Source organism: Myotis brandtii, unplaced genomic scaffold (assembly GCF_000412655.1).
Source record: "Myotis brandtii unplaced genomic scaffold, ASM41265v1 scaffold277, whole genome shotgun sequence".
In the NCBI taxonomy this organism is placed as follows: Eukaryota; Metazoa; Chordata; class Mammalia; order Chiroptera; family Vespertilionidae; genus Myotis; species Myotis brandtii.
This window is the reverse complement of record NW_005360548.1, coordinates 895,060-913,817: the sequence shown is the minus strand read 5'-3', so window position 1 is coordinate 913,817 and position 18,758 is coordinate 895,060. Positions and strand designations below refer to the sequence as shown.

Below are 18,758 nucleotides of genomic sequence, written 5' to 3'. Positions count from 1 at the left end.
CGAGGCAGAGTGGAGCGGCTTCCTGCCGAGACCTGCCTGGGAGGGAGAGCCACGGCATCCATTCTGCGGAGATGGAGCCGGAGCCTGAGGGCAGGGGGCGGCCCTCGTCCCGCAGCCTCGGTTCCAACCGCGGAAGCCAAGGACAGTTAACCAGTGTTTTAGCGAATCAGTCCCATCAGCTGTGTCCCCGGAAAGAGGTCTTTGGGTCAAATACAGTGGGGCCCTGACTTACGAGTTTAATTCGTTCCGAGACCGAGCTCGTTAAGGAGCTCGTTAACTCAAATTACTCTATCAACTCAATGCAAAAAAATCGGGGGAGAGACAGCTGGTATCTCAAAAAACTCGTTAGTCGGGACACTCGTAAGTCAAGGCCCCACTGTACATTTCAGTGACAATAACTTGATTTTTAACTTTATTTTTATTGATTTCAGAGAGAGAGGGAGAGTGAGAGAGAGAAACATCAATGATGAGAGAAAAATCATTCATCTGCTGCCTTCCGACCGCAACCTGGGCGTGTGCCCTTGCCCAGAATCGAACTCGGACCCTTTGGTCCGCAGGCCAGGCTCTACCCACTGAGCCAGACCCGCCGGGGCAGTGGCCGTGGCTTCTCCACCCCTTCCTAAAGCTGGCATTCCGTGAACATTTGCTGAGCGCCTGCCCTGTGTGTGGCACGTGCTGGGCAGAGCAGGATGAAGCGTGCCTTCGCCAGGAAGCCCTCGCCTTGCTTCTGTGGGGCTCGCCGTCCCGTGGGGGAAACCAGCGCATCCCCAGACAGTGATGAGGACCGGAGTGGCCAGGGCCGGAATGGGGAGCCGGGGGCCTGGGAGTCAGGAGCGGGTGGGGAGAGGCCACAGGAAGTCCAAAGGCTGGAAAGGGCCCGTTTGCAAGTTGCTGGTTCTGTCGCTTAAAACTCCAAGCGGGGAGAGGCTCCGTCCTCCGTGGCTGAGCGACGGCGACAGTCCGGCCCCTAGGCGGGTCCTGGAGGGAGGCACGAGCCCCATCGGTCTTTCTGCCCCGCCCCCAGGAAGGCCACCCTGGCGGACATTGTGGAGCAGCTGCAGGAGAGAGAGGCGGGACCAGGGCTCCCTGCGGGGGTAAGTGGAGCCTTGGATGGCGGCGACTCAGAGCGCGGGTCAGGGTCCCGGAAACACCAGTGCCTGGCCCTGGGCACCCCCCCGCCATTTGAACCCTGCAGAGAGGCTCTCAGGGGGCTGAGATGCCCCCTAATTCCTACTCCTACCCCTACACTCACTCCAGAGTCTCCCACACCTGCCAGCGGGGGTCCCAAGTGCCCTGGTAGACAGCCACACGGAGAGAAGCCTAGACCCCCTAGAGACACCGGGGACACCCCCTGCCTGCACCCGCCTTCATGCCCCTCCTCCCCAAGATCCAAGGAACTCCAACCCGCGGGAGTCCTCGCAGACTCTTCCCAAGGCCCGCGGGCCCCAGGAGCTGGCCTCCCGCCCTGACGTCCTCCCATACGCGCCTCCAAGACACTCGGCCCTGCGCTCAGATGGGGCCCCAGACCCGTGAAGGCCCCGGACAGGGGGCCCCCACCGCCCACTCTGGACAGCACCCTCTCCCGCTCCCTTCACACAGACGTCGCTGCCTCAGCCTCGCGAACTTCCCCCCGGCCGCCTGCCCAACGGACTTGAGCCGCCGGAACGGTTTTTTGCAGCACGAGGGCTTCCTGCTGCGCAAGCGCGAGGTCGACGCTAACCGCAAGTCATCCAACCGGTGAGCGTGTGGGCGGGGCTTTTGAAGGCGGGTCCCAAGTTCAGGGTGACCAATGAGTGAAGAGGCGGGCGCAAGGCGGGAGGGTGGGGCTAAATGTCAGAGCGTCCAACCGGTGGCGGGGTGGGCAGGACCTTAAGAGGAGACCTATAGTTAGTGTGGCCAATGAGTGAGCGGGTGGAGCTTAGAGGGGGCGGGACCTGAAGAAAATGCTCCAAAATGGAATAAATTGCGACCCAATCTCATAGCAATCAAACCAGGAGTTTGTTAAAGCTGACAACAAATTGGATGTGGGGTCTAAGTCTAGTGCAGTGGTTCTCAACCTTCTGGCCCTTTCAATACAGTTCCTCATGTTGTGACCCAACCATAAAATTATTTTTGTTGCTACTTCATAACTGTAATGTTGCTACTGTTATGAATCGTAATGTAAATATCTGATATGCAGGATGGTCTTAGCCGACCCCTGTGAAAGGGTCGTTCGACCGCCAAAGGGGTCGCGACCCACAGGTTGAGAACCGCTGGAGAGGGTTTCAATGACTTGTGAGGTGGGGCCCGGAGAGGTCCATCCAACCAATGAATGGGTGGGTCCACCCTCGAAGTTTAAAGTTGGGGGAAGATTTGAGAAGGTCCCGAGCCCAAACTCTTGAAGTCCAGTTCTGGTTGTCCAACCCTTTTCTGTCTAATGGGAGGCAGAATCTGGGAAGAGGGGAAGCCGAAAGGGTAGCCTGGCCATCGAGCAGAGTGAAGCTAGATCATGGCATGAACGGCACTGGCCATCGAGCAGAGTGAAGTCTAGATCATGGCATGAACGGCACTGGCCATTCGACCGCCAAAGGGGTCGCGACCCACAGGTTGAGAACCGCTGGAGAGGGTTTCAATGACTTGTGAGGTGGGGCCCGGAGAGGTCCATCCAACCAATGAATGGGTGGGTCCACCCTCGAAGTTTAAAGTTGGGGGAAGATTTGAGAAGGTCCCGAGCCCAAACTCTTGAAGTCCAGTTCTGGTTGTCCAACCCTTTTCTGTCTAATGGGAGGCAGAATCTGGGAAGAGGGGAAGCCGAAAGGGTAGCCTGGCCATCGAGCAGAGTGAAGTCTAGGTCATGGCATGAAATGAGCAAACAGATTGAGATCGCCTGTGGTCTCAGGTAGTCTTTCTTTTTTTTGTGCTGAGGCCAAGGTGGGAATAAATGGGTTGCTTCTCCTCGATTGAGGCTTTGGCTGAATGAGGAGACTAATTCCTCTTTTCAGGCAGTAGACCAATAGTTCTCCTTTCAGGTGATTCCTTGGGAGGTAGAGGATTGGCGAGGAACATGCCCAAGCAAAAGGCTTATAGAGGAGACAGCTTAAGTCTTGTCTTCTAGAAATTCAATGTGAGAGCGGATTCAGAAGGGCAACCTCAGCAGTGCCAGCCTGGGCAAAGACAGGGTATTGAGAGACTTAGACCCTGACCTCAGCTCAGGAACACCCAAGGCCTGTGGCCCTAGTAGAGGAAAGGCTCCAAGGGATTCAGCACATGAAAGCTATTGATGAAGAGTGCCCAGGCAGAGTGCTGCAACTCTGCCTTGAGCATTTCTCATTGCCCCAGGTCGTGGGTGAGTCTGTACTGCGTGCTCAGCAAGGGGGAGCTGGGCTTCTACAAGGACGCCAAAGGCCCAGCATCTGGGGGCACGCACGGTGGGGAGCCACTGCTCAGCCTGCACAAGGCCATCAGCGAGGTGGCTAGTGACTACAAGAAGAAGAAGCACGTTTTCAAGCTCCAGTGAGCCCCCTTCCCCGCCATGGGCAAGAGGGAGAGATTCAAGTCCCAGCTGCCCCCTCCCAGCAATCCCCTGCTCCCCTGAAAAACGTTTAGAAGGATGGGTATACCCCTGCCCCAGATCCCACAGTCCTGTGTTTCCTCCTGCAGGACCCAGGATGGCAGCGAGTTTTTGCTCCAGGCTAAAGATGAGGTGAGATATGGTTCTTTCTCTCCCTGACTTGGATCTCAGGCACCACCTGTCTGGCTGGTCCCCATTCCAGAGTGATGGACTGTGAGAGGGAAGCACAAACCAGAATTACCAGGGCTGTAATGGGAAAGCCCATGGACACAGAAAGCCCAGAAGTTTCTAACATAGCCAGGGGGGCAATGAGTGAGTTCTCAGGACAAAGTCCAACCCCTTGCCTCACCTATGAGGTGAGACTGGAAAGATAAGAGGAGGGAGTTAGCTAAAAAAAGGTGAGGGAGAAGATATAGGTAGAGAAACAACAAGTACAAAGAACTGGAGGTGCAGAATTGCAAAGCATTAATTGTTCTTGAGGAAAGTTCAAGGAAGAAGGGTCCGAGGGCCTGGATCGTGTGGGCCAGAGGAGATTGTGTTTGTCCTAAAGGCACTGGGAAGCCTTGGCAGAGTTTTGAGCAAGGGAGGGTTACTGGGGTGCACAAGAGAGATCCCTTTGGCTACCTTATGCAGGTAGATCAGACAGGGCAAGAGTGGAGGTGTGGAGCCCAGGAGGCGGCCAGGGCAGGGACTCAAGTGGGGAGAGCACAGGCTGGACCTGGGCAGGCCTGTGGGAAAGGGAGGAGGAGGAGGTGGGTGAGAAAGACAGGAACGTGAGTGGACCTTGGGACTGGACCGAGGGGAAAGGTCAGGGAAGCAGGAGCAGGCATGGAGGTGGGTTGAAAAGATGTTGAACATAACACTTCTTATTTCATCTTCATAAGAGACTATGAAATAGGCCTTGATTCTCTCCATGACTCCTTTACTTATCTTTAAAATGGAGATAAATTCATCCTGACATTCTAATGAAACACAGTCTGCATTTTTCCTTTAAAAAATAAAAATATAAATGGAGATAAAAATAGCTTTTTATCATAGGGTGATTGTGAGAATTACATAAATTGATCATGCACAGTACGTACAGGGCCTGTAAGTGCTCTCTCTATAGGTGTCTACTAATATTATTACCGTGCTGTAAGTGTCTGCTGATACTAATCAGCCTCCTGTATTCCAAATGCGGACTCTGTGTCCCTTTTCAGGAGGAGATGAATGGCTGGCTGGAGGCAGTAGCCGCCTCTGTGGCGGAGCACACCGAGATCGCCCGCTGGGGACAGACACTACCGACCACGTCGTCCACAGACGAGGGCAACCCCAAGAGGGAGACGGGGGACCGCAGGGCCAGCGGGCGCCGGAAGTGACTTCCCACCCCCACGGCCTGACACCACTCCCGCCCCTCCTCTCCGCACTGTGGGCACAAAGACACTTTCTCTTCCGCAGGGGCTGGAGCCCCCAGTTTCACCAACACTGCGGACGGACGCGCCATGACGGGCACTGGAAAGGAGGGGACTTCTCCTGCACCCCAAAAAGTGGTGGGGAGATTGCTGCCCCTATAGCCATATCTCGGCCCCTTCCCGCTCGCCACCCCCACCCCAGGTGCTGGGGCTCCATTATTTTTATGCAATAACTGAGCTTGGGGGAGCGGGTAAGGGGCCCGTTGAGCCAAGCCCCTGCCCGGATACCCAGATCCTGCCCCAAGAAGCTGGAGTGGGAGGGGCGATAAGTCCTGCCCCCCTCTCCGCCCTAGGTATGGGCATGGGGGCGCTGGTGAGGTCCCCTGGACCATCCAGGGTGCTAGGGGGCGGGGAGGGAACACGCCCTCCCCGCCTTTACCTCACTTCCAATGCTGCCTTGATCTTCGTCTGGGGAGGCGGAGTGAAGGGGCCCTAGACCCCGTACTCCGCCGCCTCAGAGCCATGCGGTTCATTCCTGACTTAGTTTATTTTTGCAAAACGTCGACCTCCTCCCCGCCCTCGCCCCCCCTCCCCCCGCCCCGCATCCGCGAAGGCTTTTAATGGGAGGGACGTCAAAGCTCAAAACTGTCTTCCTCTCTCCTCCCCCTCCAGCTGTAAATGCCACTTGGCGAGGGAAGGGCGAGGGGAAGCCCTCTCCCTGCATGCTCCAGGCTGGAGCTCCTCCCAGGGGGTGAGGGAACCGGGTTGTGGGCCGCCCCCCACCCCCACGACCGCCTGGAGGCGCCACTGGGGCCCGGGAGTGTGGGGCGGTGTGGCAGATGCATACTGTATGTACCTATAATAAATCTTTTGGCTTTGACGGTCCTTGCCGGTTTGTTCGCGTTCCACGGGCTGAAGCCTGGGAGGATAGAGGGGAAAGACTAGCTGACAGTGGTTCTCAACCTTCTGGCCCTTTAAATACAGTTCCTCATGTTGTGACCCAACCATAAAATTATTTTCGTTGCTACTTCATAACTGTAATGTTGCTACTGTTATGAATCGTAATGTAGATATCTAATATGCAGGATGGTCTTAGGCGACCCCAGTGAAAGGGTCGTTCGACCGCCAAAGGGGTCGCGACCCACAGGTTGAGAACCGCTGCGAGCTGCATAGAACATGTAAATGTGTCCCCCTTGTGTGGACTCATTTTGGGGGGGTCTAAGCACGTGCCCCGGACAAAGCACCTAGATGCCATTCCAAAAATGGGAACCCCGGAGAGGTGGAGGAACGTGTTGCTAACCCTCCTAACTAAACTTCCCCATGGAGCTGCCAAGTTCCACCCCATCCAGGACAGGAAAGGTGGGCTCCTTTAAGAAGGCGGAGAATTTAACTGCGACGGATGAGTGCTTTGTCCAATCGCCAACGTCTCCGGGAGTTTCTAGCCCAATGAGCACGCGGTGGGGGCGGGGTCGGAGGTACACCCGGAAGTAGGTGCTTGGGCGGCCGGCTCGCCCGGGGCCATGGCAGCCGCCGCGCCTGCAGCGGAGGGGTTCCCAGGCCGGGGACCTCCGGGGGAGGTGATTCATCTGAACGTGGGAGGCAAGAGGTGAGTGTAGGAGACTCCGGAGGCCTCACGCTCGGGGGCGGGGAGCGGGGCTGGAGCACTCGCCTCCCCCGGGGAATCCGGTCCGCAAGGATTGCTCCGCCCCCTCGGGAGGCGCGGGAGCCCCGACTGGCGCCCTGGGAGGGGAGGGAATCCACTGGGTACGGGTGGGGGGCAGTGAACCTCACCCTCCCTACATCATCTCGCATCCGCTCACATTCCCCGCACAGATTTAGTACCTCCCGTCAGACTCTCACCTGGATCCCAGACTCCTTCTTCTCCAGGTGAAGGGGAGAGCGAGTTAGGGGCGGGGGTGTGGGGCGTGAGGAGGAGGTAGAGGGGCACCGAACCCCCTCGCCCCGCAAGCACACACCCGGGCCCGTGACACCTGCGCTGTGTCCCCTCCCTGCAGTCTCCTGAGCGGACGCATCTCGACTTTGAAAGATGAGACCGGAGCCGTGAGTAGGGCGAGACCTGAAGTGGGGCGGCGGGTAGGAGGGGCAGGATCTCCACGCAGCCCCACTCTTTGCACCATCCATTTTCTGCACCCCTTCCCCGCAGATCTTCATCGACAGGGACCCCACCGTTTTCGCCCCCATCCTCAACTTCCTGCGCACCAAAGAGTTGGACCCCAGGTTGGCATGGAGGGTAAAGGGTAGTCCCCCACCGTCCCCCCATCGAGAAATCTCTTTTTCCCTTCAGAATGTTCGCTTAAGCCCCTTAATCATATTTAAATTATGTCTTTAAAATCCCCCACACACACACACACACACTTTCACCTGTCAAATTTTGCCACCTCTTGGAATTCTCTGTGCAGTTTTGAAAACTCTCCTTAGGACTCTCTGCCCACTCTCACTACCCAGACACTAACCCCTAGTCATTTCTACTACCCAGGGGTGTCCACGGTTCCAGCCTCCTCCACGAAGCCCAGTTCTATGGGCTCACTCCTCTGGGTAAGTGGGGGCCCCATTAGCGTCCTAATTGCATAGAAAACCAGCTCTCTAGTGAGCTCCCTCATCTCTCTCTCTCCGGAAAGAAGGTTGGGTCAGAGCTGACAGCACTGGATTTATTGGGTCCTGGGTTTCAGGGGAGCGGTGGTATTCTTTGGAGAAAGGTGGGGAAGGAGGGAGGAATTGGCCTCAGTATCCCCAAGTCTCATCCTCAAGTCCTTCTGCCTCAGTTCGCCGCCTGCAGCTGCGGGAAGAGTTGGATCGATCTTCTTGTGGAAACGTTCTCTTCAATGGTTACCTGCCTCCACCAGGTGGGCACTGCTAAGGGATGGGTGACTAGAATAAAGACTACATTTCCCGTAAGGCTGCAGCGCTTGGGTGTCCGTGCTGTGAACCCTGAGACACTATGGGAGTTGTAGTTCTCTATCAGATGCTTGGCATGATGCTGAGAAAGGAAGTAGGAAACAGCATTTCCAGTGAAGCCATAGGACCTCTTGAGGCTCTATCGCATGCGCTGGAGTGCGATGGGCGTTGTGGTCCAGGTTTGATTTTTTGTGTGGGAAGGTTTAGGAAGAACTGGGTCCTTTGCATGCAGGGGAGAACTATTAAAGGGGATTTATTAACTCATCTCCATTAGCCCTTGGTACAACCAGCCCACTGGCCATGGAACACATGGTTATTGGGAACTGTAGTCCATTAAACTTTGCTGATTGGTAGAAGGAAATGAGTGGGGAAATTCAATTTATGGCTTTATTTCCCTAACCTCAGTCAATACCTACTACCTTAATGAAGTTTGCCAAATATGAAAACCTATACTATTGTTTTCTTAACTTCACTTTACCCTGTTTTGTAAAAATTTATTTTAAATAGAAGCTTTATATCACTGCCTTGACACCATAAGTAAATGTGAAGATAAGGTCCAAACATAAAATGTTATTAAACTCTGGTTAGATGCTGTTGTCTACCAAGGGAACAGGCTTCCATTTTTAAAAAGGGAAGATTAGCAGATATTGGAGAAAATCAATATGATGGCATCACCAAACTGATTCTTCATTTGTGATGGGATGAAAGAAACTGAAACGGGAGTAACTTGCTATGTGATTCAGTTTCACTTAATGCCGTGTCCCCGTTACCACCTAAATTCTTTTCGTCAGAAGACTGTTCCTCACGTGGGAAATCAGTATCAGCCACACCCTGAGGGCTTGCCAAGTGGCCTTTATTACAGTTACTACAGTTATTGTCACTCTGTCCTTCTCCCTGCCATAGTGTTCCCAATGAAGCGACGGAACCGGCACAGCCTGGTGGGGCCCCAGCAGGCAGGGGGACGGCCAGCGCCTGTTCGAAGGAGCAACACCATGCCCCCCAACCTGGGCAACGCGGGGTTGCTGGGCCGAATGCTAGATGAGAAAGCCCCTCCCTCCCCATCCGGTATGCTTCTGTCTCCTGGGAGGCTGGGACAGCCAGTGGGGCCCTGGTGACCCTACCCTGATCCTTGCTCTCCCCTCTAAGGGCTGCCGGAGGAGCCAGGGATGGTGCGCCTAGTATGTGGACACCACAACTGGATCGCTGTGGCCTATACGCAGTTTCTTGTCTGCTACAGGTGCTTGGGGAGGGCGGTGGCAGGAGGCTTTGAGCCTGTTGACGGGGAGGGCTTGGGGTGAGGGTTGATGATGCCCCCCAATCCTGCAGGCTGAAGGAAGCCTCTGGCTGGCAGCTGGTGTTTTCCAGTCCCCGCCTGGACTGGCCCATCGAGCGACTGGCACTCACAGCCAGGGTACTTGGTGGGGCTTTGGGTGAGCATGACAAGATGGTGGCAGCGGCCACGGGCAGCGAGATCCTTCTATGGGCTCTGCAGGCAGAAGGCAGTGGATCTGAGATAGGTATGGCACCAGAAGCCTCTGCCCTGCAGAATTCTCTTCCCACCTATGGTCTGTTAGATTTTTCTGCCCCATTAGCACTGTGGCCTGTTAAAAAAAAAAAAAAAGCCCCACTATACAGTTCTTATGCCCTTAGGAATTCTTTGCATTATTAGGGTGCTCCAACCCTTTAGAATTCTGTATTCCACTGGAATTCCTTGACCTGGTAGAAAAATCCACCCACGTGCTATTCTGTCTTCTGTCAGAATTCACTGCCCTGATAGATTTCTTCACTTTGTTGGAATTCTTCATGCCAGTGGAATCCCAAGCCTGTGAGACTGTGTTCCCATTAGAAATTTCTGACTTGTTAACTAATCTGTTCCCTAACAAGTCTCAATCCTCAGGAGAATCCCCGTAATTCCTTCTGGAATCCTCCATCCTGTAAGGATCCTATGGCCAGCTCACTCCTCTGGCCCTCCGACCTCTTCCTGCCATGCCCCTTCTCACCTGTGAAGCAGGGCCCTGGCTGAGCGCTCCTTTCTCTCGACAGGAGTCTTCCATCTGGGGGTTCCTGTGGAGGCCTTATTCTTTGTAGGGAACCAGCTCATCGCTACAAGCCACACGGGGCGCATTGGGGTGTGGAATGCCGTCACCAAGCACTGGCAGGTCAGAGTGCTAGCTGTTCCTTTCCCGGGCATCCAGACTGTACAGAACCAGGGAGGGGTTCCTTTATGCCCACCCCACCTGGAGAGAGCAGCGAGCCCAGCAGGGGGCCAGAGCCTGGGTGTGTGTGTTAAAGGCCTAAGGAGCATCAATCGGTGAGGCCTTCCTGGAAGAGGGGCTGCCAAACTCACAGGAAAGGGGTGAGTTTGGAAAGGAGAGAGGATTCTCCAGGCACTGGATGGGGAAGCAGGTGAGAGGAGATGGTGAAGGTGTGCAGAAGTTCCCCCTGCGTATGAAACCCAGAGAGATGTGCAAACATCTGACATTCTCTCTGCACCTCCCCCTAGCTGTGTCCAAAATGTAAAAAAAAGATACCCCTGCAGTATTGTTTTCTTCTGCCAAAGTGTGAGTGTTTGAGAGAGACAGACAAGCAGAGAAAGGAGGGAGGAAGAGACAGACAGAGGGGGAGAGAACAGGCAAATGGAAAGAGAGGATGTGAGAAAGAGGTGACAGAGAGAAGGGTGGGCAGAGAGAACCAAAGCGGAATGCCTGTGGTAGATGAAGGGGCCCAGAGAGACAGACGGAGCTGAATAGAGAAATGTCAGAGATAGAGCTGCGAGGAGAGGCCAAGAGACAGAAGCGCTGACCAAGAGACATTTAGAGACAGAGAGACACAGATCAAAATAGGCCTAGAGCGCTAGGCAGGGCTGCAGAGAAACAGAAACGGAAATTGTCGGTGGGTTCTGGAGCGGGAAGGGGAGGGCATGCCAGGAGTGGCCACTAAGAGCAAAGGCAGGAGGGATCCAGAGCTACAGCCTGCCCTGTCTGCCTCCAGGTCCAGGAGGTGCAGCCTATCACCAGCTACGACGCAGCAGGCTCTTTCCTCCTCCTGGGCTGCAGCAATGGCTCCATCTACTACGTGGGTGAGCAGCAGCTTCCTGCGAGCCTTCCCTGGGAAGCGGGAGAGGGGAGAGGCTGGGCGTCTTGAATAGCCCCCTCTTACCCTCCCCGCCCACTGTAGATGTGCAGAAGTTCCCCCTGCGCATGAAGGACAATGACCTCCTTGTGAGCGAGCTCTACCGGGACCCAGCAGAAGATGGGGTGACAGCCCTCAGCGTCTACCTCACCCCCAAGACCAGTAAGCTATTACCTGACTCCCCCCTGCCACCAGCAGCCACCCCCGTCTGCAGCTGTCTCCCCACTGCTTGGGTAGTGTGACCCACTGAGACTTAACGGAAGAGGAGACAGATTTACCTGTCACTTAGTCATTCAGCAAATGCTCACTGAGCACCATTGTGTATAAGCACTGTTCTAGACAGTGGAACTGGCCGGCCTCTCCACCAGGGGCAAACCTGGCCACTAGGCGTCCATCTGTGGGTCTCTTTCCCATCTCTATGATTAGGACGTGATGGTTGCATGCCCATAAAACAAAGAGAAGGCACGTTTTACAGTGGACGAAGCTGAATTCTCTCACTTGGGACAGTTTTTTTGTTTGTTTGTTTCCTTAACCTCAAATATGGAGAAATAGCTTGATTTTTATTTGTTGTTTTTGAGATATCGTTCACATACCATAAAATTCACCATTTTAGAGTATACAGTTGGTGATTTTTTAGTAGATTCACAAGTTTGTACAACCATCACTCCTATCTAATTCCAGAATATGATTTTTATTCCCCAAAAGAAACCTTGAACTCGTTAGCAATCGTACTCCTGAGAGCCTCTGGAAACCTAACCTACTTTCTATCTCTGGATTTGCCTTTTTCTGGACATTTCATGCCAAGGGAATCACACAATATGTGACCTTTTGTGTCTGGCTTTTTTCACTTAGCATAATGATTAATTTTTTTATGGTTAGTGCTTTCTGGACCTTAAGATATCTGCCTACCCCCAGGTTGTGAAGATTTCCCCCTGTATGTTCTTCTAGAAGCTTTGTGGTTTTAGCCTCCACACATCGGTCTCTGTTTCACTCCAAATGAACTTGTCTGTATGGTGGGAGGTGATGGTCACAGTACATTTTTTTCTAGCAGGAACAGATTAATATTACAGCTAACTTCACAGCATGTATTCATGTAAGGCCCCTTTCTTTTTTAAAAGATTTACCTATAGTTGGTATATAATATTATCTATACTAATAAAAACCTAGGTGGCCCTCGCGCCCTCACGTAATGTCCTCATGTCGTCACAAGATGGCCACCACAAGATGGCCATCAGGGGAGGGCAGTTGGGGGTGACCAGGCCTGCAGGGGAGGGCAGTTAGGGGCAACCAGGCTGGCAGGGGAGGGCAGTTGGGGGTGACCAGGCCGGCAAGGAGGCAGTTGGGGGCAAGATGAAGCCGGCAGGGGAGGGCAGTTGGGGGCCATCAGGCCGGCATGGGAGGGCATTTGGGGGTGACAAGGCCGGCAGGGGAGGGCAGTTGGGGGTGACCAAGCCTGCAGGGGAGGGCAGTTGGGGGCAATTGGGCCAGCAGGGGAGCGGTTAGGGGGCAATCAGGCAGGCAGGCAGGCGAGTGGTTAGGAGCCAGCAGTCCTGGATTGTGAGAGGGATATCCGACTGCCAGTTTACTAAACCAGCAGTCAGACATCCCCTGAGGGGTCCCAGATTGGAGAGGGTGCAGGCTGGGCTGAGGGACCGCCCCCCCCCCATGCACAAATTTCGTGCACAGGGCCTCTAGTGTTAGTTATATTAGTTTCAAGTGTACAATATAGCGATTCGACATTTTTATACCTTTCAGTATTGTCACCATGTAAACTTATCAAAATATTATTGATGATATTCCCCTTCACCTTATCACTCATCCCCCATAAGGCCTCTTTCTTATTTCATTCATGTATCCCTTTTCTTCCCACTCTCTCCCCATCATATGCCACTATTCTATTATGATTAACATTTGTCTTTTCATGTGTATGTGTCCTTACAAAATGGGCGTCATGAAGAGGTTTTGAATTTGTGTAAATGGTACCGGGTATCTATCTCAATTGTCCTCTTATTTTGCTCACCTTGCCCTAAGTTTAATATCCATCCATGTGGTGATGCATAATCCTAATCCATTGCTTTTAGTTGCTGCACAAAATAGTACAACCATGTTTTCCCTACCCCCAATCCTTCAGATGGTCCGTGGAGTTTCTGACACTTGGAAAATAACTTTTCCCATCTGGAAAGTTGGCGAGGATGGGGTGTCCCTCAGACACATGGGCTTGCACTTTCTTGTCTTGCTGTCTATATATGTCCCTATATTTTGTGTTTCTCTTTAATTCCATCCCTGTTTATGTCTGTCTGTCTCTGTCTCTATATCCCTCCTAATGACTCATTTTCTCAGTTCCTGTGTCTCCCTGTTTCTCTAGTTTCTCTCTCTCTTCCCTCTCATGTTAGCTCTGCCTCTCTTCATCTTCACTTCTGTCTCTGGTTCTCTTTCTCTGACCTGTCACTCTGTCCCCGTTCCTCCATCTCCACATCTTCTTACCACCTATCATCTCTCTCTCTTCCTGACTGTCTCTGTTCTGCATCTATCTGTCTCTCCCTGCCTTGGTTTCTGCCTCTCTGTGACCCCATTCCTCTCCTCCTCCTTGGTGCCTCATCAGGTGACAGTGGGAACTGGATTGAGATCGCCTATGGCACCAGCTCCGGGGGCGTGCGGGTCATCGTGCAGCACCCCGAGACTGTGGGCTCCGGGCCACAGCTCTTCCAGACCTTCACCGTGCATCGAAGCCCCGTCACCAAGATCATGTTGTCAGAGAAGCATCTCATCTCAGGTGGGCTTGTGGGCTGCCCCAAGTGCCCATCTTCCTGCAGGAGGGGTGGCTTGGATGGGAGCATGAAGCCAGGTCGATGAGGGTTTCCACTGGGAGAGACATTGTGTAGGGAGAGAACTCTACAGGGGAGAGAAGTTTGACCTGGGACAGTAATCACAGAAGTCAGAGGATACTATATAAAGGGGCCAGTCTAAGGGAGAATGAATAACTCATCAATTCAACAAATGGTTATTGAGCACCTACTGTGTGCCAGGCACACATGGCACACAGTGATGAGCAAGACATGTCAAGTCCCTATCCTCATGGAGCTGGCTTTCTAGTAGGAGTGGCAGACAAATTAATACAAATATAAATCGATACCAGTCAATGATGAGGGTCATGAAGAAAAACAAAGCTGTGTGAGTGGCTAGAGCAGTGGTTCTCAACCTTCTGGCCCTTTAAATACAGTTGCTCATGTTGTGACCCAACCATAAAATTATTTTCGTTGCTACTTCATAACTGTAATGTTGCTACTGTTATGAATCGTAATGTAAACATCTGATATGCAGGATGGTCTTAGGCGACCCCTGTGAAAGGGTCGTTCGACCGCCAAAGGGGTCGCGACCCACAGGTTGAGAGCCGCTGGGCTAGAGAGTGTCAGGGTCACAGGCCAAGCATGGTTCCAGGAAGACCTTTCTGAGGAAGGATCTTTGAGCAGAAATGAGGGAGTGAACAGTGCAGATCTGTGGGGACAAGCATTCCAGGCGGAGGGAAGAAGCAAGGCAGAGGCTCTGGGGTGGGAGAGTCTGATGTATCTGAAGAGCTCCGTGCCCAGTGGGTAAGGGAGAGGGTAGATTGAAGGGGCAGGTCGATAGAACCTTGTAAGCCACAAAGACTGTCCTTGAGCCTGACTCCGATGGCGCCCAGGAGGTCTCTGAGAGAGGAGGGCTGTGACCTTAGCAGGTGTGCACAGGCTCCCTCTGGCTGCATGTGGGACAGGCTGTGGGGACAGGACTGGAGCAGGGAATGGGGGCAGGGGGGCTGCTTCAATAGTCCTGGTAGGAGATGAAATGGACAGGAGCAGCTGGAGGCAGCAGACAGGGTAAGGTGAGATCAGGCTCTGAATGATTTTGGAGGATGAGCCAACAGGATTTTGGAATTCTGAGAAGAATTCTGAATCCTGACACCTTTGAAAGTTGGTTCTCCTGGGGCTGGGGGAGGTTGGGCAACAGCCGCCCAGCCTGACCTGCTGCCCTCCTGCCCCTCAGTCTGTGCTGACAACAACCACGTGCGGACATGGTCTGTGACTCGCTTCCGTGGCATGATTTCCACCCAGCCGGGCTCCACCCCACTTGCTTCCTTCAAGATCCTGGCCCTGGAGTCGGCCGATGGGCATGGCGGCTGCAGTGCTGGCAATGACATTGGTGCTTCCTAGCCCCTGGCCTCCCACCCACAGCCCCCATTGGCCTCCATTGACCCCTTATCTAACCCCCGTTGAGCTCCCTTTACTCCCAGCTCCTCCTGTTTAATTCTGTTGCCCCCACTGATTCCTGCTGACTGCCACCTGACCTGGGATCACCCCCGTCCCTGATGTGCCTCAACCCTGTTGACTGTTGCTGATCCCCAGCCCTCTCTGACCCTACCCAACTTCAGCAATCTAGGGATGGGGATCTAGTCTTGGGCTGGGGCAGAGCCTTGGGGCCTGGAGGTCTCAGGGACCCAGCAAGCCTGATTCTCACCCCTGTCTGGCCCAGGCCCCTACGGTGAGCGGGATGACCAGCAAGTGTTCATTCAGAAGGTGGTGCCAAGCGCCAGCCAGCTTTTCGTGCGTCTTTCATCCACGGGTCAGCGGTGAGGATCATCCGTCAAGTGGACAGGGTGGTTAAAGGAGAAGACAAGAGGCCAGCTGGACTATGGAGGCCAAGAGGATCCCAGCCGAGGGGCCTTTAGGAGCAAGGGCAGGGAGGAGCATGGGCCTGGTCCATGTTTGGGGTCTGGACGTACCGAAGTATCAAAGGTGTGACCCATATGGGTGGGAGTGAAGGTGGAGAAGCTGGTGCCTGTGGTGGCCCTCAGATGGAGACGGCTCAGTGCCGGGGGGGGGGGGGGGGGCAGGGAGCTGTAAAGGAGCTGTTGGCTCCACCCTGGGAAGGAGGCCCTGGGAGGGTTTTCTTGAAGAGGAGACTGAGCAAGGAATGGCTAAGTAGGGTAGCCAGTGAAGTGCCCATGGTCTGGGGGCCAGAACACAGAACTGGAGGTGAGCAGTGGGGCTGCAGAGGGGCAGGGCCTTGTCGACCGCATGGAGGCGCTGAGACTGTCCTGCCTGCATGTGCTGGGAGCCATGGCAGCTGTGACGAGGAGGGACCGGAGTGTGGTAGGAGGCTGAGAGCCCAGAAGGGGGCTGGACAGGTGCCTGGCTGGAGAGGGCAGGGCTTGACCAGGGCAACGCCTCGAGCGGGGAGGAGGGCCATGGGAGAGATGCTGGCAACGCAGAACCGCCATGGCAGCAATAGGTGAGGGAGGCACTTAGGAGGAGACTCTGGCCTTCCCTGAGGTGGGAAGAGGGAGCAGCAGGTTTGAGGCAGAGTCCTGAGGCCCCCTTGGGACACCTGGCGAATGTGCAGGCAGGACCCCAGGGCCAGAACCCAAGAGAGCAGATTGGGGAAGGATGAAGGTGCTTGGGGTGGAGAGACAGGAACGGAAGCCATAACGGGATTGCCCAGGAAGGGCCAGGCCAGTCCCTGGTGCGGCAGGGTGACTCCTCCTCCTTCCCTCTCAGGGTGTGCTCCGTGCGCTCCGTGGATGGCTCGCCCACCACTGCCTTCACGGTGCTCGAGTGTGAGGGATCCCGAAGGCTTGGCTCTCGGCCCCGGCGCTACCTGCTCACTGGCCAGGCCAACGGCAGCCTGGCCATGTGGGACCTGACCACTGCCATGGACGGGCTAGGCCAAGCCCCTGGTACTCCTCACCCCACCTCAGTCCTGTCGCAAGCCACACAAGCTCACCCTGAACGCTTCTCCCCAACTTCCTTCCTCATAATCTCCCTCCCCACACCCTCACCCTCTGGCCCCTTCCTCCCCCCGCCCCCCAACTCCTCCTTGCCCTTGCTTTTCAGTCCCTCTGTTCTGACCCCTGTCCCTTGACCTCTGCATCTTTTCTGCTATCCCAACCTCAATCCTTGCACATGACCTTTGTCCCTTGCCCTGTAATCCTTGTCTTGCCCCCTGACCTCGCTTCTTTGCCCCCCAGCAGGTGGCCTGACAGAGGAAGAGCTCATGGAACAGCTGGAGCAGTGTGACCTGGCCCCACTGGCTTCCTCGCGGGGCTCTCTCCCCAGCCCCTCACCCCGCACTTCTCTCACCAGGTAGGCATGACTCCACTTCCCCTCCTGTGCACTGGGGGAGAGGACGGAATATGGTGGCCTGGGAGGGGGGTTGGCTCAGCTGCCTCACGATGGCCTGCATTGACTCTCAGCACCCCTCAGTCTTTACTCAGCTTCCAGCAACACCTCCCTGTGTGGCCGCCGTGGGAGCCCCAGCCCCCCGCAGGCTGAGGCCCGGCGCCGTGGGGGAGGCAGCTTTGTGGAACGCTGCCAGGAACTGGTGCGCAGTGGGCCAGAGACCCGACGGCCACCAACACCAGCCCCCCGGCCCTCCACGGGTCTTGGGGCTCCCCTTGCACCCCCCAAGATGAAGCTCAATGAAACTTCCTTCTGAACGCAGCTGCCATGGTGCCTTTGAATGCTCAGGTCCTAGAGACTCGGGTACCTGCCCGCTTCCTGTCAGAGCCCTGGGTTCAGGGCCAGGGTCTCCTTGGAATGGTCACTGTTACTAGATCTCCCCTATCTCCCTTTTTTCTGGGGCCAAAGTTACCCTCTCCTAATAAAGTTCTCACTGCCAACACCTTGCTTACATTCTTAGATGATTGGGGACCCCCAGGGAAAGGGTGGGAGAGATATGGGGCCCAACCAGGCTGTAGATTCAGAGACATCTGTCTCTCCTGCTTTAAGCAAAGAAAAGAAATGTATAGGTTTACACATCAGCTTCAGGCATGGCTGGATCCAGGGGTTCTCAGTCAGGTTTTTCCCTCTTGTGCCAAGATAACTTTAGGTAGTTCCTTAGGAACTTTATTTCCTCTCGCAGCCACAAAAATCACAAGCCTGATTCTCATTGGCTTGAGTGGAGTCAGATGCCCACCCCTGAACCAATCACTATGGCCAGTGGATGGAGGTCTTCCCTTGTTCCAGGGGTAATGTGACCTCACTAGCCAAGAGGTGGCTTCAGGCCCATGTTGACAGTAGAAGAGGAGTTTCTGAAAGTTGAATCAGGGTTTTGTTACCACAAGTGGGGATGAATGGCTACAGGTTGGCAGAAACACAGACGTTGCCACATCCTTAACATTTGTACCCAAAATCTCACCACTGCAAACATCTGGCCCACATCCCTGTCTTCCCAGTCTTTCGCCCCTTTTCTGCCCACACCTGAGAGGGTATGTGGGACAGATTCAGCTCAGCCCAGCAGGACAACCTTGGGATTTCTCCCAAATAATGCCTGTTACTATGGCAACTCCTCAGGGAAATCTTCAGCATCTTTTCTTTGGACCAATGAAGAGGAGAGAGAGTGGGCCAGACTAGTAGCAAGCGATTTTAGGATATGCTAATTGTAGAATCCCAGTTTCTGGAATGTCAGGGCTTCTGTAACATGGTGAGAGGGGTCTAGAATGTTAGGGAATCTAGAACACAGGAATATTTTAGAGTTCTAGTGGATGAACAATGTTAGGGTTCTCTCCTGCATTTCAGAAAATCCAGACTGTGAAAGTTTCTTGACAGAAGGACCTGGAAAGTCAATAATTGTAGAATGGGAATGTTCTATAATGCCTATGAATTTATATCAGTAGGAATATTTTTCATGCTGGGGATTAGGAATGCTGAGAACTCTAAAACACAGAAGCCTGGCCAGCATGGCTCAGTGGTTGAGCATCGACCTATGAACTAGGAGATCACGGTTTGATTCCTGGT

At 54.3% G+C, this 18,758-nt stretch overlaps 2 protein-coding genes across 4 annotated transcripts in view; both read left to right on the top strand.

Moving 5' to 3' along the window:
- SPTBN4 (spectrin, beta, non-erythrocytic 4) overlaps nt 1–5,821 on the top strand; it is a 79,550-nt gene extending 73,729 nt beyond the window's left edge. Inside the window, 6 exon segments of the mRNA XM_014541695.1 lie at nt 972–1,094; nt 1,600–1,662; nt 1,664–1,737; nt 3,319–3,492; nt 3,640–3,682; nt 4,750–5,821. Coding sequence (XP_014397181.1) covers nt 972–1,094; nt 1,600–1,662; nt 1,664–1,737; nt 3,319–3,492; nt 3,640–3,682; nt 4,750–4,908 — 636 coding nt within the window. The 3' untranslated portion in view covers nt 4,909–5,821.
- A 598-nt stretch (nt 5,822–6,419) lies between these two features.
- SHKBP1 (SH3KBP1 binding protein 1) lies at nt 6,420–17,643 on the top strand. Of its 3 annotated transcripts, none has more exons than XM_014541722.1 (18): nt 6,420–6,547; nt 6,775–6,828; nt 6,957–7,002; nt 7,106–7,179; nt 7,439–7,497; nt 7,725–7,805; nt 8,761–8,922; nt 9,004–9,094; nt 9,184–9,374; nt 9,901–10,016; nt 10,849–10,936; nt 11,035–11,151; nt 13,592–13,762; nt 15,010–15,165; nt 15,496–15,592; nt 16,521–16,699; nt 16,994–17,105; nt 17,226–17,643. In XM_014541722.1, the coding sequence occupies exons 1-18, from the start codon at nt 6,462–6,464 to the stop codon at nt 17,455–17,457; spliced, it is 2,112 nt and encodes a 703-aa protein (XP_014397208.1). In that variant the 5' UTR covers nt 6,420–6,461; the 3' UTR covers nt 17,458–17,643. The 3 variants fall into 3 exon arrangements, with proteins under 3 accessions (XP_014397208.1, XP_005868856.1, XP_014397209.1); XM_005868794.2 differs by having other exon boundaries at nt 16,991–17,105; XM_014541723.1 differs by having other exon boundaries at nt 16,991–17,105; nt 17,216–17,383.
- Nucleotides 17,644–18,758: the final 1,115 nt, after the last annotated feature.

Excerpts from the sequence above, each read along its gene's own strand:
- SHKBP1 (XM_005868794.2), top strand. The coding sequence starts at position 6,462 with ATGGCAGCCGCCGCGCCTGCAGCGGAGGGGTTCCCAGGCCGGGGACCT. Across the intron at positions 10,937-11,034 it reads TGGCTCCATCTACTACGTGG|ATGTGCAGAAGTTCCCCCTG; the intron begins GTGAGCAGCAGC and ends CGCCCACTGTAG. Across the intron at positions 15,166-15,495 it reads CAGTGCTGGCAATGACATTG|GCCCCTACGGTGAGCGGGAT; the intron begins GTGCTTCCTAGC and ends TGTCTGGCCCAG.